Source organism: Calonectris borealis, chromosome 13 (assembly GCF_964195595.1).
Source record: "Calonectris borealis chromosome 13, bCalBor7.hap1.2, whole genome shotgun sequence".
NCBI lineage: Eukaryota > Metazoa > Chordata > Aves > Procellariiformes > Procellariidae > Calonectris > Calonectris borealis.
In genome coordinates, this window is record NC_134324.1 from 22,344,339 (window position 1) to 22,370,381 (window position 26,043).

The 26,043-nt window shown below is 37.8% G+C and overlaps 1 protein-coding gene across 6 annotated transcripts; it reads right to left on the minus strand.

Annotated features, from left to right (window-relative positions):
• Window positions 1–11: 11 nt before the first annotated feature.
• CHIC1 (cysteine rich hydrophobic domain 1) lies at window positions 12–25,248 on the minus strand. 6 transcript variants are annotated; one of them, XM_075162505.1, is made up of 7 exons: window positions 25,017–25,198; window positions 17,829–17,883; window positions 11,541–11,648; window positions 10,913–11,068; window positions 8,079–8,135; window positions 7,787–7,846; window positions 12–47 (listed from the first exon to the last, which is right to left on the minus strand). In XM_075162505.1, the coding sequence occupies exons 1-7, from the start codon at window positions 25,178–25,180 to the stop codon at window positions 27–29; spliced, it is 621 nt and encodes a 206-aa protein (XP_075018606.1). In that variant the 5' UTR covers window positions 25,181–25,198; the 3' UTR covers window positions 12–26. The 6 variants fall into 6 exon arrangements, with proteins under 6 accessions (XP_075018606.1, XP_075018605.1, XP_075018608.1 ...); XM_075162504.1 differs by lacking the exon at window positions 12–47 and adding an exon at window positions 2,776–6,982; XM_075162507.1 differs by lacking the exons at window positions 12–47; window positions 11,541–11,648 and adding an exon at window positions 2,776–6,982 and having other exon boundaries at window positions 25,017–25,248.
• Window positions 25,249–26,043: the final 795 nt, after the last annotated feature.

Sequence of the window (26,043 nt, forward strand, 5' to 3'; positions counted from 1 at the left end):
GATGGTCCCAAAACAGCACTCGAACCTTACAAACACTTGAGAATTATCTAAAAAAAAAAAAAAAGCCCAATAGGAATTAAATTAGATTTGAAAGGAACTTACTTGTACTTTGATGGAAACAGCAGTTGGGATAACTGGCTTCTTAGTTTTCAGTTTACAACTTTCCACTTCATAATCTAGCTCAGATTAAGATGTGGACTGACCCTCTGTGGCTACAGATTTCATCATCCAATAGACTGTCATTTTAAGGTCAAAATAAATTTGTCTTTGATGAAGGATGAAATGAGTGTAGGAAACTAGTGTGGAATTAAGTTCATAGGCTGCCCCGCACTGCTGAGCTGTACCATATCACTGTGGTTTCTCCTAACTCTTCCCATTATTATTTGGGCACTCTGAGCCATTTTAGGCACTCAACCACAGTGGTGGTGTTTGCAGAAAGTCCTAATAGACCATATTCTGCAAGTCATATGGCTTCAAAGCATCTCAAATTGGGCACCCATCACAACCACTAGGCATGTTAGTGCATTGTCTACAATACTGGCAAAATGAGAACTCCTTTTTACTTTTGTTACCCTATTCAGACACTTCATTGTCATCAATGTCCAAGGATATCCCTGTAGGTATTGTCTGGAGAACCAGTAATTTTCAATTACTCATTTAGGCTTGCACATCACGTAATTTACACTAAATACAGATCAGTCATTACCTTTTGTTTAATATATGCCTTTTAATTTAATTTTAAATTCCTTTTAGTCTGAGAGCTACTGTAATTCCTCCTCCCAATTTTATTACAATTTTGGATATCCCACGTGACCCAGAGTGTTCTTAAAAGGTGGGTTTTTTCCTAGCAGAAATCTCAGGTCGTATTTGTTATCAGTGAACTTAGATTATATAAATCTACTTCCTGCAGAAATTTTAATTTACTGTTCAAAAGGTGGCTACTATGGATCATACGGCTTATATAAAGAATGTGAAATAAAATGTGAATATATTAAAAGGATAATTCTCTAAACAGATCCAGTGATTACAGAAAATGCAGAAAATTCAGTAGTTTAGCCTAGACCCCAATCTGCCCTGTTCACATGTTTACAAAACAAACAGGTGTAAATCAACAAAGTCCAAATAGGTTAGATATACCAGATAAACTACAACAAGCAAATTACTGGTTCAGTCGGATAGAGAAATAATAGAAAAATTTAAATCAGGTAAGGGACTAAGTAAAAGTGCTTTTAGAAAATTACAAGCAGAATTCAGGCGTCAGTCTTGGAACTAATCTTTTTAGTAAAAACATTTTTGTTAACTTTGCAGATAAAATCAGTCAGTGACAAAGATTTTTTTACAGGAGGAATGAGAGCGCATATACAAGAAGAGTTGGAGGATTGAGAGGACCACTGTAATACAAGTATCGAGAAATTCAAGATACAAAGTGTCAAATGACGAGTCTGGACTGATGGGACTAGTAATGAGAGTGTCTGTTCGGAGCTTGTATAAACTGGAGTGACTTAAGAGCAAAAGTCCCAAATTTATCACAAAATGGCTATGAATGAGAAATACAATACAGCCACAGAAGAGAAGGAACTATCTACATTGAAATACCTGGTGCCTTAGCCATGAGCTAATATCTGGCATATCCGATTGTTTCTGGTCACTCCTATTCAAGGAAAGTGAATTCAAACTAGAATAAATGCAAGCAAATGCAAGTAGGATGATCAGAAACAGAGAACATCGCTTTTGAGAGGAGACTAACATTTCATTTTGTCTAGCAAATGAAGACTAAGAAGATTTAAGTCTCTATAAGCTTAACTAGAAAAATAAACTCAGCTGGAACACTTCAACTATTTATGCTGAAGAACAATACTGACGTGACATGTATAGAATTATAAATACATTGGCACAGACATTATAGTAAGCTTCACCACCGAACAGTTCTGAAATTGCCTTCCAATAGAAGTCAGGGCCAAATCCCAAATATTCTTAAAATGGACCTTTGCTAGTAGTCTAGGCAGTTATATCTCATAAACCCTAACAGGGGATTAACTTCATGACTCAGCCCAATGTTCCTGTATTTGGCCTAACACCACAGTAACATTCTCTAAATTTCTCAAACAATATTCAGTAAAAGTTCCATGCTTAAACAGCATGTCAACCCAGATGCTCCTGTGTTTGTCCAAAACAACTGAGGCCACCAACTTTCAACAAAAACATTGCACATGCCCATTTCAGGAATGCAGTATTTTTCCCTCAGGGATGAGCCAAAGGCTTTAAGTCCTGCTTTCACAGCTACAAAGCTAGCCTGTTAACGCACACAAAAGGCTGCATTGTCCTACGTTCACATCCTCTGTATAAGCCAGTGATCTACTTCGCTAACACACACTATCCATGCTCAGGTTAGGCTCCCTTTGAACACAACAGCATAGGAGAAAACCCTCTGCTTTTCAGAGAGGAGCTGCAGCAAGAGACTCCTACAAGAACTCCTTACCACAGAAGGTCTGTAAGCCAACCAAACAAATTATCTGGAAGACGAAATGTGATGATCATTCTGCAGTTTTCTTTTTTGGAAAGCCTTCCTAAGCTTTCTAAGTCTTGTTCTTTAAACCAGCCGAACCATAAAGTCCCAATAAAAGCACCTGATCTGCCCGCATCAGAAATGCATCTCATTTAAAGAAAACCCACCACTATTGCCATTCCATTCGCAGCTGATCGGCACACTGCTTCAGGGAGAGACGCAGAAGAGGGTTTTTTTTTTCCCCATAAACACATTGCGCTATTCAAAGGTTTTCATCTTTAAATTTAATTAAAGAAAAATGTCTCAAAGTGATTAAGCATGTCTGACTTCCAGCTTCTTTTAATGGCACAAGCCAGTGCAGTAAATTGTAGAAAGCGAGCTCAGTTAGAATTTTATTTTAATTTATAAAAAAAAAAAAAAAACTCTCAAGATGTGAGGTCCTATTAAAAAAGTGGCTGTTCACTTGTAAACAGAATAAAAATGTTAAGAACACAAAGTGTCATACAGCTTAAACAAAACCACTTTTCTTAAGCAGTACAAGTAATATTACATCATAAGAACACCAAAAGCAGAAAACAAAAAAAAATGGCAGAAGAATCACATAACATTACTTACTAAAATGATGAATTACTTACATTGAATATTAATAGCTTGACATTTTTATTGCTCTAATGGTAGTGTGTTGACAAGTAAGTGTAGTAAACTGTCACAGTGGGACAATAATAAACATATGTTTATGTTTTTGCATATGGAGTTTTGTACCTATCAAGGAAAGCATAGGAACTTTTTTTTAATTTACCAAGACCACACCAGATTTAGCAAAAATGTTTTCTGTTTTAAAGTCACCCATCTACAACTGAATCCACACTTCCTAGACTTGTCTGTGCATGTCTTTGAACACTTTTTTTTTCCCTCCTATAGTAAAACAACTTCACAGATGCAGGTGGGGAATCAGTAGGTAAGAGCTTTGATGCTCTGCCAGTAATCGTTAATACTTCAATACTCCTTAGATACAAAAACTTACTAGATACAAAACCAAATATTTCCCAGATAAAAACTAGAAAGGAAAGTTAGTGTCAACATGTTTATATGAAAAATTAAACATTGACTTGGTAGACAGTAACTGCTTTTAAAAATCTGCTGCAAACTCACACTATTGATAGTTACTAGTTCCTTTTTCTCCTTACTCTCTGCACAATGTTTTCTCTTTTGTTGGAACCAGTCAAGGCACTTTCTTTACCACTTCCACTACACTTTGCTACCATTAATCTCTGTTATATTGCTACAAATTCTTTCTCCAATTAACAAGTATCCTCCATAAATAGGTTTGCAAATTCATGCCGACTTCTTATTGTCAAAAATGAGATTTTCAGGCTCATGAGATACAATTACCTCTGAATGTTTTTATATTAAAGCAAAGGATAGCCCAGGCAAAAAAGAACCTGTAGGCAGAACAGAAGTGCACGGAGTTCACAGCAGTACTTACAGCTGCCTTCATCTTTAAATGAGGTATGGAACCTGTGTCTTTCAGATGCAAATATAATACTGCGTGCTGGTTTTGCATTTTAATGCAAATTTATCTACTTATTAAAACATGTAAATGGCAGGTTTGGCTCTCATATTTGTTACTAGTTGCTTTATGGCCACATATTTAAATGTCTATTGAAAGACAAAAAGAAGAGACCCTTTCATGGTTTGAAGACTATATAATTAATAATTAAGGACAAAGTAAAATGTATAGAATTTACATACTTAAAATGTAAAGTTTAAAAACTAATATTCTGTGCTTAAGTGCCTCGTGGTGCCCGGCAGAGACCCAGGGCAGACAATCTGCTGCAGGCAGAGCAGCCTGCGGCACTGGACGTGGCCGGCCCCACGGGAAGGGGACAAAAGGATGAGGGTGGGAAAGCAAAGCCGCCGTCTTGTTCTGCCTTGGATCTCTGGTTGTATCGCAGCACGGGGTGGCCAGGGAGCAGCCCAGAGGGACTGGGGCTCCTGTAGCTCAGGGTATTCTCTCAGCTTGGCACAGCACTTCACAGAAACAAGACGAATCAGTTTGAGAAATTTTGAACTGAATACGATGAAGTCAGCACAGACTGAAGAGGATTTCTTTTAGCAGGGAGACTGAAGACTGCTAGGCATTCACCGCTGGCAATTACTAGAACTCTCATTTGGCTTGCCTGTTCTCTCAGTTGGAAAAAAACATTTTGAAAATATAGTCACTAAAGAAGAAAATAAGAACCTGCTGAGATTTCTTGAGTTTCTTACACAAAAAAAGAAAATTACTACAAAGTTCTGGCATAGCAGTAAGAAACTTCCATTGTTTGGTTAATTAAGCTACGCTCCTTTCAATTACTCCAGAAATTTATTTGTAAGGGAAATACATAGAATTGGGTGTGCTATTTCACTTTTGGCTTATACTGCATTTTTCTGCCATTAAGTATTTTCTCTGCTTCCAGTTAACACCCATCCAAAAAAAAAAAATTGGAAAAGAACACTTTGCTTGGTTCTGTGATAGAAATCTGAGTTGCAAGGTGTAGCCAACGTTAAATTCAAACAACACAGTAGGTTTTTATTCATTATGTTACAAATGCAATTACACAGTTAGTTGTCACCAATCTTACCAGTCAAATGAAACCTCTGCACTAAGTATACAGATTTCAGAATCTGAAGCATCAGTCTGTGATTGGAAACTACTGCAAGCACTGGAGTCTGACACTCCTCAGCTGTGTCAGTAAGAATAGCACAAAATTTGATTCCAAGTAACAACTTGCATAAAACTGGCCTTCTGTAAACACTGCATACAAGAAATCTGGCCTACTACAGTTATTAGAATGCAATGGTTTTACAAATACTGTATTTTAATACAATATTGCATACTGGAAAAGATGCAAATACATTCAGAGGAAATCCCAAGTCGCCCTGGAACTACAAAGCAACTTGGGATAACGTCGCAAGGGGTCAAGTTGCTGCAAAGAAATGCCTGGACATTTACGATGATACTCATCACAAGATACTCAGTCATTTGCTGTTTTTTCTCTGATTTCTTATTTCTAGTTAGGAAAGGGAGGGAACTTGCATCAATTTTCATCTGCTTACTATTATTAAGTGGTCTTGCTTAGGCCAGCCATTACAGGAAGTTTTTCTACAATTACTTCCCTTCCTGAGATCAGGCAAACAGGGAAGAATTCAAAAATACTTGTGAATTCCACAAGGCATTTGTGGCTCTTCAGGCTGTGCCTGAACGGCAAAACATATGCATGAACCCCTTCAACTGATCCACTTCGTCCCATCAGCATATTTTGAAACACTACTCTGATTTAGATAAAGTTTATTACCACTGGAAAGGATGCCGTGTCACTTAACTGTTAAAATGTTGAAATACTATCACACTACAAAAATAATGAAAGTGCTACTTCCGCTTTGATTTGGCAGTTCCAAGTTTTTCTCTTTAGTAACGAAGGTTTCCAATTATGAAACATTTTTTTCCTTACTTAAAAACAAAACAAAACTTGACATCCATACAGCTGCCATCTACCCCACAAATGCAACTTTTTCAAAGGTGAACAGTATTTAAACTTCCTATTTCAGGTGCTACAAACAACACCTGAAATACTTTTTTAAAAAAAAAAAAAAAAAAAGACAGAAATGCTATGCATTTTTCATCCATTTACTAAACAAAGTGCAACTGAGCCCTACACATCTGATAGTATGTACAAACTCATTATGGCTTTACCATAAAAACAGCATGTGAATGGGTCTATACAATCAGAGGAATACTAGCAAATGTAATGAATAAAACGGTGTCGGACTGTTGGCAATAGAGTAAGAGCTATATTACATTCTGTAAACCTTGGCATACCACACTTTACATTATGCAAAGAGTCAATATTTACAAATCCATAGTGGGTAAAATAATTAACCCCCTAATGTAAATGATGATTTTGCAAAGTGCAGGACAAAACCAGTGCTGTTGATTGCAAGTCCTATGCAAGCAAGTTATACTAAAATCATTACTACTAGACGCTTACCTGGACATTTCTACTGAGGGTTTATAGGATTGCGACGTTTAGAATGAAATATAGTATGACACGGCATTAGGATGCATGTTTGAGGACAGCAAATATAGAAATTAATAAGGCAGCATGCTCAGAACAAGTTTAAGCAGCACTGATGTTAGATCCCTAGTGGCAACTATATCAGTTAATGTTAAAAATTCAGAGTGCAACATAGAAGCCTCATTTAACATAAAAAAAATGTGCAAATTGTTCTCTTCTTAACAAAAGAAAATAACGTAGCAAGGAAGATATTCTACTGAAGAACATTTTTAAGTCACAGCAAAGTAGACCATCTTCTTTCCAAAATCATCTACAAGGCACTAAGGGTAGAAAATGACAGGTAACATGAAAGATCAAATGCTGTTCCTCAGTCAGGTCGAAATATGGGATATTTTGGTAAGAACTCTATTAATATTACCTGTTGAAGAAGGGAAAAAGACAAGAACAGAACACAGTAACCAAAAAGTTCAAACCTTCAGCACAATTTCCATGCAACATTAGCTAGTACATAAGACTAAACATATCTGAGATATCCTGTAAGGAGGGAATGTTTCCTAGAACAACAAAGCAGAGATTTCAGTCATTTTGAAATAACAGGGCTTCTGGACACTTGACTTTTTTGGGCTAACTATCTCTTTTCTTCAAGCCTACACAATCTTCATGACTATACATGAAAATGGACGGGGGAGTAGCAGGACCACAGAAATATTTCGAATTCTGCTTTCCTAAATGGCCTGTCTGTCTTGGTTAAAACTTTATGAAATTCAGAGCTAGCAAAAAAGAAAAAAAGATCCGGACAAAGAACACACTACTATAAAATTGCAATATTTCTGCACAAAGAATTTGAATCAAAGTAATTATGAATATCAATGGAAAAGGTGGATAAGTGTTAAAGAACTATGGACTGGTGTGGGAATCACACCAATGCACAAACTCCCAGTGGGTCTCCCTCATTACAAATTACAGACCAAAACAAGTGTACCCGCTGTGCAAACATAGAATTGTTATGAAGAGAAAACATGTTTAGAGGTGACAATTTCCAAGTCTCAATGTATGCCATGGCTGCTCTTGTTAAAAGTGGCCTTCACGGGTGTATGTCAAACACGACTGCGTTTTTTCTGAGAGATTTTTTCAGATAGGTGACAGTCTAGTAAGTTAAGGATTTTCCCTATGAAATCATACGTATGTTGAATACCAAATAAGTAACAGAAGTAATACTTACATATTCCATCATATTGCTAGTTTCGCATTTCCTTTTACTCAGCTTCCAGTGCAAACCAAGCTAAGAAAATAATTATCAAAGGATTAATGCATACCACAGCATTGTTTTGATGAGTAACGTAACAAGCATAAGCAATATCAAATTATTAGGATCTGGAACACTTCAGACACAGGTTTAAGATCAGTATACAGTATAGAATTATAACAAGAACGTAAAATTTCTACGTGCCAGTTATGCAAAAAAACCTACTATTCTTAAAGCTGAAGAAAACAAGCACTCCAACTTTTCTTACCTTATGATATAGTCTGTTATTTTCCCATTCTAATAACTTCTGAATTGATCTTCTAGTCTAAAAAGTAAGTCAAAACTGTATTATAAATGATTCAGTAGCCAGCCTCATCCAGAAGAATCTTACTATTGCATTTCTGGCTTAAGATTAATTTAAAATAAGTTAGTTTTATAAAAGTAGAACCAAACAAAAGAGAAATTATAAATGGAAGTCCTACCATTTCAACTCCCCACACCTCAACATCAGATCTGCTTCAGAAAAAAAAGAAAACACCCATGGGTTTTCTGTTAACTTAGGACTGCAACTTTCCCAGAATTCATTTACTTAGTAAGAGATCCTTTTGCATTTTGTATTTTTGCCTCCCGTAGCCAAGCCAACAAGAGAGACTTTCCCATATTCTCTTGGCCAAATACTGCACTCTCTACAGGTGGTCTACTGGCAACATGTAATCTACATACATGTAATTTCCAGATTTTGCTAATGTAATTGTTATCTGAATCCTGAAAAAAATCTCAACACCACAGAACTCCAGCTCACAACAAACAGTGCCTGTATTTTCAACTCTTGGATACCAAAGTGCTTATGATCTTCATGTTCTGCTCTTTCCAAAATTGTGGGAGAGGAGAAGATTTTGGGAGTTTCAGTGATTTTTAAGGTCACAAAAAGACCACTGTGATGATCTACTCTTGTTCCTGCATGGTATGCCATAGAATTCCATCCACCAATTTCTTTGCTAAAGCTAATAATGGTAGGTGATCACCATCTCATTAAAAAAAAGATACAAAGCTATGCAATCCTGAGTCAAAGACTTAATGGTGGACGATCCGCCACTTCTTTGTAAGTTTTTCCAATGACGAAGCTATCCTTGGAATTAAAAAGTACATGTTGTCTCCTGTTTCAACTGTCTTAGTTTTATATTCCAGCCTTTGGATCTCATAATGCTTTTGTTGCTAGACGAGTGTACGGGGACTGGCTGGGCTGGAGTTAATTTTCTTCACAGCAGCTAGTACGGTGCTGTGTTTTAGATCTACGACGAAAATAGTGTTGATACCACATCAATATTTTAGCTATTGCTGAACAGCATTGACCAAAGGGATACTTCCATACCATATAACGTCATGCTCAGCAATAAAAATGAGGGCTATTCTTTCCAAAGCAGCCAGAGACAGGCTGCGCATCAGTCTGCTGGTAGGAGGTAGTGAGTGATTTGCCTTTGCATCACTTGGGTTTTCTTCCCTTTTTCTCCTTTGCTTATTAAACTGTCTTTATCTCAACACATGAGTTTTTCTTACTTTTGCTCTTCTGATTCTCTCCCCCATTCTGCTTGGGGTGGGGGGGATGAGTAAGCAAGTGGCTGGTGGGTGCTTAGTTGCTGGCCGGGTTCAAGCCACCGCAAGAGAGAATTAAAACCTATCTTATACTTGTGATTGTTAGAGTGATCAAATTGCTCTCATGTATGTAGACACATACCCACAGAAGTAACATGATCTTCCCTACTCCTACTTGATACATATTATTTGTACCCTTGAGAATTATATTAACGCTACATCACATGGGCATTTATTTAGATTTTCATTAGCACAAGAATATTAAATATGGTTTTAAAACTGCAAATACTCCATCTGTATATCTCAAGCATATTCCTCTGCAATAAGAATGTTTATAAAGGCAGTTAAAACGAGCTAAAACAAGTCCTGTAACTTCTTAGTAATATAGGCTTCAGTGATTAGCAGTTCAACAAGTTAACATACTATGCCTTTAGTGCATTTCATTTTTTTTTAACCAAAACCTCAATGCCAGTCAACGCAACTGTTATTTTCTTGAGCAAGTTGGAAAGTTTGGCAAAACTTCTGTTTTATTTTCTCTGAAAAGCAATGCCTACTCCTAGTTTTTGCTTTCAGCTTGTTTTATTAAAGATCAAACTCTCAAAAGCCAGAAGTATTACTTTTTAACAGATTTTTACTTAAGATCTTTTCCTGTAATTAAATTGACAAGCATGAGAGTTTTTTTTCCTCGTGCACTTACAAACTATTTACACTAGTGGATAATAAGACTTATAGCCATAAATCTTACAAAGTATGTAGCTGCAAAGAATATCATGACACTATACCTATTTATGTATTTCCTAAACATTCATTGCCTTGATAATAAACTCTAAATGTAAACCATAGAAGTAATTAGGATCATGTTTACTTGATATTGCTAAAGTGCTTTTCAGAATTATTGCTTTGGAACTGATTACAAGAGTTGTCAACTTTCTGTTGAAAAAAATTGAAAGAATAAAAAAACGGAAGTCTTTAGACTTCCTGAATAGAAAACAAATTTGTGTTTGTTCTTCATAGAAACAGCACAGTAAAACATGTCAAATAAACCACAGCTCAGAAATGTTACGGTAACTATTATATACAAAAAACTGATTTTTTAATTAAAAAAAAAATTCATTCTGGAGTGTGTGGGGGGGTGTGTGTGAAGAGGAAAAGTAATTTTCACTCCAGTTCAGTCTTTGAAGGTCAATGTCCAGTTCTGCACTCATTTAATTCAATTCTTAGACCTTTAGAAATCCTGGAAATTCAGGTGTCATATACTCCATCCTGTTCTTCGAACCGAAATGGGATTAGCTATTCCTAAGACTATTAATTCAATTGGTAATTTGGTATCATTTACTTCATCGACAAATATATTTTTTCTATTTTCTAAGGAATGGAAAATGGAATAACCTTTTGAATGCAAGTGAGACAAAAAAAGGGTTTTGAAACGGGGTGATACTATTAAACATTATTTAATGTTATCAGTAATTGCAAAATAAATAGAATAAGAAGAATAAAACATGTACTTACTCTTTTGTTAAGACAGACTACAGGCCACAGGCTACAGCCCAGTGTGCAGCAGCAACACAGACAGCCACAAAGCAGCCATTTTACATTGACAGGGAGATTCTTTCTTAAACAGGCATTCACACGACTGATACTGGTCTTGAATTCTTCTGGGGCAACCTGCAATAGAAGTGCTGAACTTTAGTGGAAAGCCATTACAGGTATATTTTCTCAATAATTGCCTCTACAAGTTAAAATGTAAATGAAACATAATACCATTATACAATATGACCCCATCTTCTAAAACACTGGTCACCCAGTGAGCATGAAAAGTCACTTTCTTGTAACAACTTTATTTATGGTGCATGCTTTGCAAAAACTTGCATTAAAAAGCTAAACATTGCTTAGATGAACAGCCTCATCCTTATTTATTGCACCATTAATAAATCAATTGTCCTGATAACATAGTGGCCCCAAACAAAACTAGAAGCGGGACACAGCTGTGCAACATATGCACTGGCTATGCCAACCAAAAAAAAAAAGGAAGAATGACAGATAACTGGTTTCCAAGGTAATGTGGGACAGCTTCGTAGTAAAAACACTTGTGTGTCACATAGAAAAAAGCATAATATTGTCCAAATTAATTTCATACCAATGCAAGTCTACACTGTGCCTGGGTGAAGGTGGACCTCTGTCCACAAATAAATTCCTGAAGTGGTCCATATCGACACGAGGCCACAACTTCACTTGTGGCTGCTTCCTAAAATAGGGAATTATACTGGATTATATTCAAGGCAAAGAAATGCATCTTGTACAGGATTATGTTGAAAACAAACTTATTTAAATTAAGGAATATTCAGCAGAGCTTACTCAATATTTTCTGTATATTGCCACCGTAGAGTCACAGTGGAAAAACGTATTTTCTATCAGAAATAAGCTCCTTTCTCTGATAGAAGCATGTTTCTTACAAAAGAGTGAGACCACTTACCTATTTACATACCCCAAATCCCTCATCTCTCTACAGAATCTAAATAACTTGTATCTGACAAGTCGAATACAGATTTGTGATATTGACTCCAAGATGGCACTCTTAACTGTAACACAATCCAGCATCAGAACGCACAAAGCAGAATAATCAGATCCAACTTCAATAGACTTGACCAGACAGGCACAACAACTCAAAAAAAAAAAAAACCCAAAACAAACTTCCCTAACTACTTGCCATGTTGAAGAAAAAAACCCCTAGAATTAGTCAGTATACAAAGCTGTGCAACTACTACATAACCCTTCCAACCAAGCAAGCCCACCTCTGTTCATTTGATTCTGCAAACAAGGGCAACAACAACAAAAGCATTAATTTAATGACAAAGACTCCTTTCACCAAAGGAGCAAAACTATGGGACAGGAAATGGAGAGGACCTGATTCTGCTACCTCCGCCTATTCACAAGAGCTAAATTCATTAAAACATTGCAGGAAAAGGGAGTAAATAAATACAACATCTGTTTCCTGGCCATTCAGATCACCATGCAGTATAGAGTCAGAGGTCATCTGGGTTTGTACACAAGCCAGGCCTACAGTTAATAATATAAGAACATAATTTAACATTGTGATTATTTTATAGCTGGAATTAATAAGTGTACAGAAAGTATTTCTTTTGCAATTGTACAGACTCCCCCCCGATATTAAATAGACTTTCTTATAAGTCTTTTTACATATACAAATGGAGCAAGTAAAAAAATTTTCTTTAGACTGACTGGAACATCAACATTTAAATATATTTTACAACAGACATCTTAGTTGGGGGAAAAAAAAAGGAAAATGGCAAAAAAACCCAGAAATCCCATGTATTGGGACACTTTCAATGAACAGAACAAAAATCACGTTGCAATGTGGAAAACTAGCCTGTCCTTGCGTTTATCTGAAGCAGAAGGTTTTACAGATCTCTTTGGCAATGCTGACTCTTGTATTTAGGATACGACAAATATCAGGTGCACGTGAGTAAGACCATTTCATCTTCAATGGGGGAGCAAGTTTTGTAGTGAAGTACAATTGGGTTGTTGTATGCAGTACAGGTAACATTGTACAGCTTCTGCAGTCAGACATGCTTCAAAGTAAATTGAGATTACGTATATTAACAAATTAGCATTCTCAGCTCTTAAGGAAGTTTACATGTTCTTAACACAGATGTACACAAATGGCACCTTCTTTGATAAGTCTTTTGAAATTTGTACATGCACCATTCTGTTTATTTGAAAGATAAAAATAAGTAGTTTCTTTTCTTGACCCCATTAGTACTTTTGCAATGAATCCCACTAAGAAAAGAGAATTTTTCCTTTTTTTATTAGACACAAAGTTTACTGGACCTTGACAACAACACACCCCAACCCCAAAATACAGCTGTACAAACCTACCGAAGACAACGGAATGGAACAGTCTAGAATTTAGTTTAACATGAAGAAACCTTATCATCAGTGATAACATCTAACATGAAAAGAAGTCAACCAGATTCTTAGATCACAGCTGCCAGAAACATTTGGGACCTAACAAGAAAGCATAGGGATGGTGAGATTCCCTATCTCTGTGCTACTTTCAAGGGAGTCACTGTTCACATCAGGTTAACGGTTTGATGCTACTTTGTAAGAACAATGTTGAAGTACTCGCCTTCCTGTAGAGCATAGCACTGCAAAAGGCTAAACTAGAAGCCAACTTTGGATGCCACCAAGAAACAGAGAAAATTTGTATTTCAGAAATTTTGGTATGATGTTTACCTTAATATAGTATTATGAAAGCACCATTACTACCTGCTAATGCACCAAATACTTTCATGTAAAGGTGCTGCAACATAGGACGAAATTACTTAAGATGGTTTTGGCTAACCCAAACTATTGGATATAGTTCTCCCTTTAGGAAATGTAATCACAATAAATATTTCTGTCAGTCAATGACACATCTTCATTTGAAACTAAAGGAACTGGTGACCAAGATAAGCATCATTCTGTGATTAATAGAAGCAAAACACAGTTTTGTTGCTCTCAGTTTACAGCTCAGTAACAGTTAAGCATTGTTACACAGTGACAAAGAATGAAATATCTGTAAATAAAATAACTGTTCCAATTTAATAATAAAATGGTATCCAAATGAACCAGTCAACAAAGAATTTTGTTGATTTTCTGGCATAATTTTAAATCTCATCTTTCTTGCAGATACAGATATTGAAAGAGTAATATGAAATGACTAATGTATTTCAAACAAACAGAGAATTAACAGCGCCTCCTGCACAAAGAAAGCTCCCTAAGAAAGCCTAATTTTGAGTAATTTTGGAAAGTCTCTTGGAAAGTTTCTGTCTGGGTCTTGAAAAGAATGAGATAAGTACATAGCTCCTGGCTGTGCAGTACACCTTGTAAAGAGACATTAGTTCCTTTTAGGTCTTTAAGGGAGGGTAAAAAAAAAAAACATAAAAGGAAAGGAGGGGGTGTCATAATATTTTACAACAGGATGCAAGAGAATCTACAAACACAGGAAGAGAGCAAGTAAAGCCCAGCAGGCCTGATCTTTCTCCTTCAATCATCATGATCACAAACCCTATCAATCACATGTTGCAATGGGATCACAATACCAAGAGCACATTTTATGGCTTACATTTCCCTGCATTGCACAGTAATCTCTGGGTAGGACCCTTACTGTTTTAACATCAGGGCAGGAAACTCTGCTTTCTTCCTTAAGGTTCACTGCCTCCATCATTTTCTTGTCACCTGGAGCACTGTGAGCTATTGTGCCATATATCATAAAGAGTATTTTGTTAAAAGCTTTTAATGCTTGTTTTAAAAGAATTAATAATCCTATAAAACTGTAGCACACAGAATTTAAATTTAGCTAGAATTTAAATTTAGGCCAAAGTTCAATCACATTATTAGAAGTTAAATATTGCCTCTGTATTAAGTGTAGTCAAATCTTTTCTTAAAATATTCCATTGAAAAGAATGCACTGTTCGAAAGCCTAGCTCAGTATTTATAAACCAGCTGAAGCTTGCGTCTCATCCTGCAAGATAAATATTAAGTCAATCTAGCTGAACTAGCTAGGCCCAACATCTGACCTACCTGATATTTTCCTTCCCTTTCTTGTTTTATCCTCAAATATACACATTCACCTCTCCCCAAAAAAGCAACAAACATGTCTCAATTAAATATTTAAGATGTAATTACATGCATCTTAGCTCTAGGCTAATTTACAGTAACTATCCAGACTCTGTAAAAACTGGGAGACGAGGAGGTAGGGGAGATGGGTGAAGAAGGAGGGGTATTTCAGATTTTAAAAATCGAAAATTAGCAGAAGGTTTACTATCATCATTATGTAGATGGACAAACTGAGGGTCAGGAAGCTTAAGTAACTTCCTAAGACTACACAGTGGCATAAATCCAGAAAGTTAGTGCTTCTGGGAGAAAGGTGTAGCTAGATATTTTTATCTATTTAGGATTTTTATCATGCATTGGATAGCTTTTCATCCTGTGTTTAAAAACCTAGATCTTCACCTGCATTTATTAAAAATACCATAGAGAAATTTATCAACCCCACCTAATGGCTTCATCTTTTACACTCCATTAGCAGATGGGATATATTATTAATATCAATTCACATTGGACAACAAAGCCATTAAACTTAATGTTAAACAGACATTCTGAATAAAGTATGACATTGCCTTAGCTATGTACTAATCCAAGTTCATTGTAAGCATTTTAATCACAAACTGTTAATATAAACAGTCACTATGCTATTCATAAATTGTGATTTCATAAAAAGTAAAAATTTGTATTTTAAGAACAATAAAAGATCTTAAAGTGGTGTATCAATTGACTACAATGCTTATTACTGTGAATTATTTATCAGGGTATTTGAAGAAAACCTACTTACTGGAAAAAACTGACTGAGTTTTCATTTTCAATAGGGATAAAGGTGATTGACTGCCACAACCAGTGGGAGAAGCAGATTATTTATTTCTTGCAATTCATGAAAGTATTAAAAACCAAAAAACCCACAACTGTGGTTTTTAATGTCTTTCATGGCAGCGTGTGGCAGGCAGTGAGAAAAAATGTGTTTACTACCTCATTTGATTGGTGTTTTCCCCTCACAAAAGGGAACTAATTTATTTTCAAGGACTTCTTACTCAGAAAGCCCCTCCAATCCACATATGAGAAAAACAGGGTATCAAGATTCTCAGCAGAAGCATACCTATATACAGCAAATCCCTGCTCATGTGATTTATGCTGTCACTGATTAGATCTATAGAACAAGAAGTGTAAATGCCAAGTAGAAGCAAAGAACTTCCTCTTTCCTCTTTTTGCTAGATTAAGTCCAAGCAGCCAACTGAACTTTAAATTAAACTTTTGTTCACTGTCTATTTAACAAGAGGAGGACAATAAAGTAGAAAATGTGATAGGCATTGATGCTCGTATTAAAAAGTATAGGTTTGGGGGCTTGGGTTTGTTTTGGTTTTTTTAATACACACAAACATATTTTAGAGAGACAGAAAGAGAAGATATTAAATAATTAAATTAAGTTTTAACATTTCCTGCTAGGTATTTTCTATAGGCTTATTTGTAACAAATTACATCTTGGCTAAAAGAACACAAAACCTGTTATTTCCAAAAAGTATTCTGTGGCTTTTCAGTGATCAGAAACAGCTTCGCAGAAAAGAATAAACCTTAGACATGCAAGGTAGTGAAATGCAAATGGTGTTATCACCAGCCCTCACATAAGACACTATGGAATCAGTAAGACGACTCCTTTTGAGCTCAGTGAGATTCTGAAGCAAGGCCAGAGCTCCCAGGCTGTCTTTTAAGAGCCAAAAACTCCAAAGAGCAACCTGCTTTTCAATTATACTGGTGTCAAAAAAGCTGGACAAATTCAACACAAGTATTTTATTCATTATACTCTAGGGTGAAAATGAAGGAGAAAAACCCCAGATGGATTTGGCAGAACCAGGAGACGCCATCCAGCTGCATTTTAGATTATTTGTTAATATGACTCAACAGCTACTGCAAGAGGCTGCAGAGGTAGTGTAACTGTATGGTATGACATTAGAGAAAGTAGTAAGTGCCAAATAAACTTTTTCCTCGCAAATTCTGGAAAAGATACACAAGAGGGACATAAAATGAAGCAAAAGAAAAGCACTAGAGAGTAAAACAGCAGAAAGAAAAAATATCCAAGAGAAAAAGAATTCAAAATTTAAAAGTCAAAAAAAAAAAAAAAAACACCCCAAAGTATTATGAAAAGAATTTAGGACCATAACGAAGAATTTTGTTACAAGATTTCATGAATTAATAGCTACAAATGAGTATTTATTAAACTTGCATTTAGTAAGATGACAGGACTCCTGAGAAAGCAAGAGACTTGTCACCACTAATTTTCAGAACTAAACAATTACTATATTTCTGAAAATACTAAAAACCTACTTAATTTGTAGACTTAACACTATAATGTTTTGTTCCTTAAAGTTTCAGATAAGACAGATTCTCTTCCCGAGATCTGTCTAAATATAAACTCAAGGCTTGCCAGACATATTAAAAAGAGAGGTCTGGTATTTGAAATAATTTCATTCATACAGGAGGTAGCATGAACTCCAGATATCTATAAAGCAAGGTTAAATGAGTCTTGCTTTCATGTAGAGTGCCTGCATGAAAACAGTATGATGCCATGTTGAACTTTTCTGTGTTTAGCATGTCAATAATGACAGCGATCACTGGCAATCACTTTTTCTGGTTTCAAAGTACACTATAGAGACTGGTCATCAACCAGCTAGTTCATACAGGACAGAGTTAATTCAACAGTCTTCAGTGCAGTGCTGGCCTGCGCTGCGGATTCATGACCACATATTTGTAACACAAAAATCACTGGACGCACTGGATCTTTCCATTTAAAAGAACAGTTTAATCTCACACTTACCTTCCCTGTCAGAACAGAAGGAAATTCTGTATCAAACTTGTTGCTCAAGCCAAACCTTGAAAACAAAAGAGACAAACAAAATATATTCCACCTAACTTATTTTGTTTCCCTTAATAAAAAAGTAATAGATTTTGTACTTTAAAAAAAAAAGAAAACTATTAATTTCTTTCGCCCTTACATTTACATTATTTCATGAGCCTTCAATCTTTATATAAGGTCTCGTGTATTATTCATAACGTCATTTATAAGACAGAGAAATACAGCTTGTTGCCTTACTTCAATACCTTCAAGTTGCTAGAAGAGCAAAAATTTTTTTACAATTGGATGGCAGTAAGTTTCAATCTTTGCTTTCTTTAAGAAAAAAAGCTCCAGCTATTAAATTCCAGTTTTATACGTTCAATAATCCTTTTACTGCTATTTTTCTTACTCATGCAATTTATTCACATGCAACAGATAAAGCTAGGTATAAGGAACCCATTCATCATCATCTTAGAAATTTATAACCATACAGTTTTAAAAAATTGCTTTGGGCTGAGTTAAACTATCTCATGCAAAACATGTAAGAGCCTACAAAAAGAACAGTTTTAAAACAACTATGAACTTCAAGAAAATTAAGTCTTAGGTATCACTGTGACTATTCTTCATTGAAGTGTTCTTGTTATTGAGCAAGACAAGTCTTCATTATAATCAGCGAAACCTACAGGGAGCTAGAATTTGCTTGCACACTTGTGTTACCACTAGCTCCAAAACTACTGAACCAACTGAAATTTCCAGAAAGCTAGTGGTGTATATCAGCAGGATACTGACAGTGCAGGCTGACTTGACTTTTTTATTTTATTTAAAGCATGTAAGCAGGCAAGAAGTTAACTAAGTTCTGATGCTAAACCTGCTAGCTTCTGCAGAACAAGAACTCTGATCTTCCATCCCCTCTACCTCATTTGAAATCTTTAACCTTTGCAATTCAGTAATTTAACAAAATACAACAGTAGCTGGCATCTCAGCTACAACCTTGAACAGAGCTTAATGTTAAGTTTGTAAAGTTAAATATACTGTACATCAAGTTCACTGTCAGCTCTGCTAAGCTATCTCCTCAGTATTCTTGTTCAAAAAAAGAAAAAACCAAAAAGAATCACAGCCAAAAAGAAGAGCCCAAATACATTTGGTATTGTAATATTTATTGTAGCAACAAACCTTCTGGAGAGAGAGTATTTGTTCTGAGTCAAACTGACACCTGAAATACCCCTTACTGGTCACTTATACAAATACTAGTATTGCTGAAGTGTCATCAGTCCCGTCATTATATGATACATACATACTCATGTGCACAGCATAATAATTCAGATATCCAAACTTGGCAATGTAGCTTGTTTAGAAGTAAAAAAATGTAAAATAAACCTTAAAGAAGAGGGAAGCATAATAAGAGAGCTTGTGCTGTCTTTAGAAATCCAGTAAGCTTATTAAAATGTTTGTCAACAATACTGGTGAAGTCCAATCAAATTCTTCAATGACTAATTTCAGTGAGAGCCTTGACTCTTGTAAAGAGCAGCATATCGGAGCACTAGTTATGTAAAACGTTAAAAAAACCCCAAAGAATAGATCTTAATTGAAGTGTTTCTCAACCTTTGTCTGTTAAGCTATTCTAAGCATTATAACGAATTGCCACCTATTTGTGTTTGTTTCATTCAACACATTTTCACTGAAAAGTTTTTAAGAGTGAATGTGAGTGAACTGAACATCAGCACAGCATGGGCTACTGCATATTCAAGTGAACTGGAAAGCCATGATGTTAAATTAGTGCTACAAAAACAAACAGTAAAACCAATAAGATTTTAGGCAAGCAAAAGGTTACTAATATAAGCACATTTCCATTCTCTGTGAATGTAATCTGGCAAGTCAGCCTCCACATTTTGTAGCTTTTCTTTTTAAGCTGAAATCTTGCAAGTTTTGTTATACTATATATTTATTTTTAAGGAAGCTTGGAGATCAATGCGTCTTTAAAAAAATCCAGAAGAGAGTAACGATACGAAGCACATACACAAGCTTGTTTTGAGGAATACAGACTTTTCTGTACATCAGCAATGAAACTACGTGAAATGATCACAGTTGTAGCAATCAGACAACATAATAAATGAAGTACTGGAAAGTTCAGGTAATACTGCAGAATTATTTACTCTACCCATATAACAGACTAATTCCACTAAACCATGCCAAAGGTCCACCTAGCCCAGAACACTGATTCTTGCAATGGCCAGTCGCAGATGCCTAGGAAACAGCAAAAGGAAAAAAAAAAGCAAATGTGTACTAGCATTTCCCCAGAATACTCTTCTGACCTTCAACAATTCATAGTTCAAAAACTTCCTAAGCCATAGGTAGTGTCTTTTACCTCATTGGTCACATATACACATTAAAATTCCCATTGCACCACCAATTTCCATAAAGAATAACATAAATTAGTGCTTTCTGATTTAGATCTATTAAGAATACAAAACCACAATATATTTTATTACGGTAAATTTGAAGGCTGATAATGTCATGAAACATATTTAAGACCCAAAACTTTTAACAGTTGCCAAAACACTCCATTCAGTTATAACACATTCAAGAAATCTCAGTTACAGAAATGCATCTCTTTCACACTGACATCTGCAAATGGCTAAAAGAATATAAAAGATTTTGTCTAAACTGAAAACAGGACTATGCTACATTATGACACTCGTTTAGTCAGCATCACTGATGGCCTTTAGCACAGTTTTACTAAAGTGTCTCTAGAAGTTTTACAGACTATCCTCGTGATGATTTACCACATAGTTCAGAAACATTAAACTCCTATTAGATGCGGAGCGGGGGAGAATTCAAGAACCAAATAAAAAGGTTTTTTTTTTAGAAATGTTAAAAGCAGAATGTTGTATAGTTCTATAGCTTTGCAAGCAACTTTGTAAAAGTACTGAAGTCTTATTAGAATATTTAATGTAAAAAAGTTAAGACCTAAAGTCTTGATTAACAGATAAGTAACTTCATTAGAGCTTCTACAACAGACTAATGATCTAGCATGATTTGGCCTATGAAGCCTTTTAAAATTCAGTATATTTAAAAATCGCTATGTAAAATAAATTCCAGTACTTGTCCTTTAAATCATTTAAAACATCAATTGGTGGCGACTTATTTCTGGGTTAGTTCTCTGGCTCCTCAGTGAAAGCTGCCCAAACATTTAGAAATTCAGGTAAGTCACCCATGTACTTTGGCTGCAATTTTCTCGCTGCATGACAAATATCTCTAAAAGCAAGGCACTGCTTCCTACAGGCAACAACACCGGAATAGAACTAGGATGACTTCACTTTCTAGTTCTTGTCTCTCTTTCCCTGTTTTAATGTATGGCACCAGACGAGTCCCATCATCTCATTTTCCGACATTTGTAAGGTGGGGAGAATGCAGTTTCTCATAGGGAGCTATAAGAAGATATATTCGTAAATCCCTCGAATTAAAGACTGAAACGAACACCCTGAATCATCAGTTGCAAACCCCACCTGCAACATTATATATATCACATTATAAAATTCTTTCCGTTAGTTTACAAAGCATAAGAAGTAAGGTTTCCTGTCCCCAGAACCGAAATAGGAAGATTTTGGAAAACATTTTCTCATATCTAGAGCAGACATATTTACAGGTGCTTAACCTTTTTTTTTCTTTTGACTTAAATAGCACTTCATTCTCCTTTATCCCACTACTGTATTTATAGATAGTAATCAGTCTTACTAGACTACACAAGCTAAACCCGTTCAGTCAACTCTCGTACAAGGGGCTCTCCAACCTCCATTCAGCATGGCTCCTCTCCCCACACCTAATCCAGGTTACATTTGACCTATCTTGAACAGACGAACTCGGATCCTACATATTGTTCTTTATGACGTATCATCTAAGCTTTGTCCAGCATTAGAGAATAAAGAAGACATTCATCAAGAGCCCTGAGCTGAAATCTCCTTGAACACTTAACATTTCTCTTCCTAGTCTAGGACCTTTTCCTATGAAGCCAACAGAACTACTGAAAAGCGTCCTTAGCCATGGATGATGTTTTGGAAAACTAAGTTTTTGATAACTAGTGGAAGGCTGAGGTCATTTGCTACTTTAAATATGTGGAATCTGCTATTTTAAATAGGCGGAAGATGGAGTAATATCAGACAATAATCAAATGTCATCTTATCACAACTGAGAGCACCTGGCTCTTCCCTGCCTTCCCTAATTGATGACAATATGCTTTTCATTAGCACCTGGATTGTGGATCTCTGGGGCACTCCTGCAGAAAATACAATGGAATAACAAAAGTTAACTTGTATCCAAAACTAGGAGGTTAGCAGACTCAAGCAGGAATCACAAGCTGCATACTGAGGGCAAAAATACGCTTAATGACTATTTCGTACCTCATTACATCCATCCACATGGACTTAATGATATGGAACAATTACATCAGATAAATAAAAACTTATAACCAAGTTAGAGTTTGTTTACTGCTCTGGTTTTGAAAGTTATTGCTGTTGCTTTGGTAGGCATATGACTCAGTATTCACTAAAAATGTTTATGTTGAGATATTTGAATACCAACCAGAGTCACACTGCAAGACTACGCAAGAAACAGTGAAGAAGGGGTTTATAACTCATTTAAATGGAATTTCAGAAGCAAAGAAAAAGCATTTACTAGGTCCCAGTAATTTCTCTGTGCTATAATTCAAAAGCTTTCTGATAATAGGACTGATGTTAATTTTTTCAAAGTAAGAATCTTCTAGAGTGAAAGAGCAAGATGAGCATAAATTTTGCTAACCACTTTCACATATATTCTCCCTCTCTCTTTGTGAGTAAAATAAAACAAATACACTCTACATGATCACTCTTACCATGCACACGGGTAAAAGGGTTAGGAAAACAGTCAGTGGAAAAAACAAGAGCCTGCTAAAAACCCTCAGAAGCTTCTTGGAATTTATATTTAGTACTGTTGGATACTGCAATAGAACTATGTTAGGGTCAGCAGCTCACTGACAAGGTCATAAGAATAAAAATTTTCATGCAAGAAACTAATACATAGTTTGAATCTACTAACTTGGGAGTTTAACAAGAGGACTGTACATGAAAAGCTGGACCAGAAGATGACCCTGGAATTAGAGAATTATCCCTCCTCTAAACACCAAAAGTATCCAAGAAGGCCAGTGTCAGATGAGGAACAGAAGGCATCTGAAACAAAAATCCAAGGAAAACAATGGCTTTTTAAAAATAACTGGTTTTCTTTTTTTTAATAGAGCATCTGACTTGTCAGGACAGAATTTTTTATCAGCAATGTTCCCTACAGGTTCAGAAAACAAACACAAGTTTTACTCGATGATGTATCTCACTTCAGCAACTAGAGCAGGCTGCTTCTGAAGGCAACTGATTTCAAAAGCAGCAGCATCTGTGGGATCAAAAAGTGACAGAAGTTCAGTGCTGATACATACTAACCAGAAACTCTTCAGGAAGCAAAATATTTCCCATTTAATAAGCAGGTTAGAATTACATAGTATAGTGTCCAGGGTTTATTTGCATTTTATTGATAACATCCACTGTTTTTATTAATATAAGAAGATTTAAAATTACGTCATGAACTGATGAAAGCTGCCTTCTACCATTCAGGTAGGTATACTTGTTACAGGAAGAAAGCTGGGAGGAGTGGAAAAAAGGGAAAATAAGGAGGATGGGAATTCAGTTCAGGCAGTACAAGTGCTTGTATGCTAGCTCATGATTTCCGCATCACTTGCAAGTATTGCTTTCTTTTGATGTAGACATCACTAGTTGACAGAGTTCCTGGAGATGCTCCTGTCCATCCCCAAAAGATGCTGGAGCCAAGAAGGAACTTTAAGGAACATCACTAATATACAAAATGCATCACAGCAGACAAAGCAAGTAAGTGTGTAACACTTTCCAGTTTAGTGCTTAAAACCAGATAACTGATAAGATGGGTATGTGGTATTCTGATCATTTTGCTTGTGTTACATCCCTCCTTTAGTCAGGCCACATGCTATTTGGGGTCAGGACAGAAAGAAATTCCATCAACACACGCAAGTACACTGCGGAGCAGCAGAGCAACTACCCACTGGCACCAGCTCAATGCAAACCTGATTTAGACTTACATGATGGACACAGTATCAAATCCAACATTAGTTCTCTTAGGATGAGAGAGCCTTCCCCACCCAGTGTTTTTGCTGCAGATAGCTAGATCACACTGCACCTATTTACAGGGAGAAATGTGCATTCTTTTATGCAATCCAAAGACAGACCCAAAGCAACACACGCTTGATGGATCTCTGCAATACAAAAATTTCAGTACTTCCCTCCCTGCCATGAAAATGAATGTAACAACCAACAACTTGTTATGGATGTACTGTTATATTAATTCCTCCACTTGCAGGAGTAGGAATATTAAGAAAATCCCTATGAGTAAACATTACATATAAGGTCACACAGTTTGCTCATCTTCTGTTCCAACTGTTTAAATGAGTAGCAAACATTCTGGCTCATGTTGCGTTCTAATGATAAAAACACTTAACCTAAACCAAACTCACAACTAAGTTTGGAGCAGATAAACTACAACACAGCCATGCGCCTCCTCTGCAGTGCAGTGCGGGGGCTCCACGGCTCAGCTGAGACAGAGAAGGGTCATAGTGAAATTGTTTGAACAGACTGCTGATCCTCGCATCGTGTGGCGTTTACTTTTTATCTAACAGATCGTTTGGAAAAAGTACACCCAGGACTGTCAGGGCTGATTAGCTGCCGCTTCTGCACCGAACAGCCAGCTGAACTTCAGTTGTTCATTCATGACTTTGGGTTGCCTCAAGCTACTGGAAAACAGGAGGTTTCCCGTGACACGTTAAAAGCAAAACTCCTCTCACAAAACAGGTGACGGGGGGGCGGGGGGGAGCAGGGCTGCAGATCACGGCAACGCGGGCAGCTCGCGTCCGCGGGGGAGGGGAGGCTCGGGGCAAAAAGGGATGGGGCTCAGTCCTCCTCGCGTCCTTACCCCCTCCCGGCACCGCCAGCGGGCAACCATGCCCCCGGCAGCGCGGTGCCGCCGGCAGCACGGTGCGGCAGCACGGTGCTCCCGCCCGGCCCCCGCCCCGCCACACCGGCCTGTCACGCTACCTCGTGCCCACCGCCAGCCCCCACTCCTTACACGGTGATGTGCCCGGCGCCCCGTACCGCTACGGGATCCGGCGCATCGCGGGGCCGGGGCAGCTCCTGGCTCCGCACCACAGGCTCGGACTCCTCCTCCTCCTCCTCCTCCTCCAGCTCATAGATAGTGTCGAAGTCCGCCATATTGGGGAGTAGTACGCTCATCTCAACCCCTCCCCCCGCGCGGCCTTGCCGCGCGCCTGCGCACTGCGCGCCGGGGGGCGGAGCCCCGTGCGCCTGCGGCGGCGGGAGGCCGGCGCGCAAGCGCAGTGGAGCCCGAGGCGGCGTGCGCGCGCGGGTGCGCGTGTGGGTCTGTGAGAGCGTTGAGGGGAGCGCGCGCCGCTGGCTGCGCTTCCTCAGCCTCGCCCCGCGGGGTGGAGGGAGAGCGCCGGGTCTGCCTTCCCGCCCTCCTCCCGCGGCGGGAGCGCCTGCTGAGGGGACGTGGGCATCCCCCGCCGCTGCCGCGGTCCTTCGGGAGGCGGTCCCCGCGGGGGCGGGCGGAGGAGGAGTTGCGGCCGGCCCCGCTGACAGGAGGCCGCCGCCGCGGCGCTCAGGTGCGCGCGCCTCTTCCCGCCGCGCGGGGTGGTGCAGCTCCTGATCCCCCTCCTCCCGGTGCGGGGGGTCACGAACCGGCGCGAGGGGGCTGCTGAGGGAAGGAGGGGGCGCCCCGCCGGCGGCGCGGCAGGTGGTACTCCTCTCGGTTTTACCCCTTTTCCAGGTGGATTTCTGTGGCGTTTTTAATAAAAGCAGACGGGTAGATATTTTCCCCTCTTCCCCTCTCAGTTTTCGTCGCTTGCTTGCTTAGGTTTTACTCGCGCCACTCACCGGGGTGGCCGAGGTGAAGGTGAGGGAGGAGGGGACGATTTTCACGATGAGGCCGGAGGCTGTTGAATTTTCCCAAGGCTTTGAGATAGTTGTGTGGGGTTTGTTCGTTGGTTTGGAAATTAAGTTCAGTTCCGTGCAGGGTAATGGGGTGGTGAGAGGGAAGAAGATCCATGAAGGAGGAGTATCAAAATTGGGGAAGAAAA

What these genes read in the sequence shown, in the direction of transcription:
- CHIC1 (XM_075162504.1), bottom strand. Translation starts at nt 25,180, where the DNA reads ATGAGCGTACTACTCCCCAATATGGCGGACTTCGACACTATCTATGAG. An exon ending in GGCGCCGGGCACATCACCGT is followed by an intron (nt 17,884 to 25,016) that starts GTAAGGAGTGGG and finishes TTTGTTTTCAAG; the next exon opens with GTTTGGCTTGAGCAACAAGT. An exon ending in CTAGCAATATGATGGAATAT is followed by an intron (nt 6,983 to 7,786) that starts GTAAGTATTACT and finishes CTTCTTCAACAG; the next exon opens with GTAATATTAATAGAGTTCTT.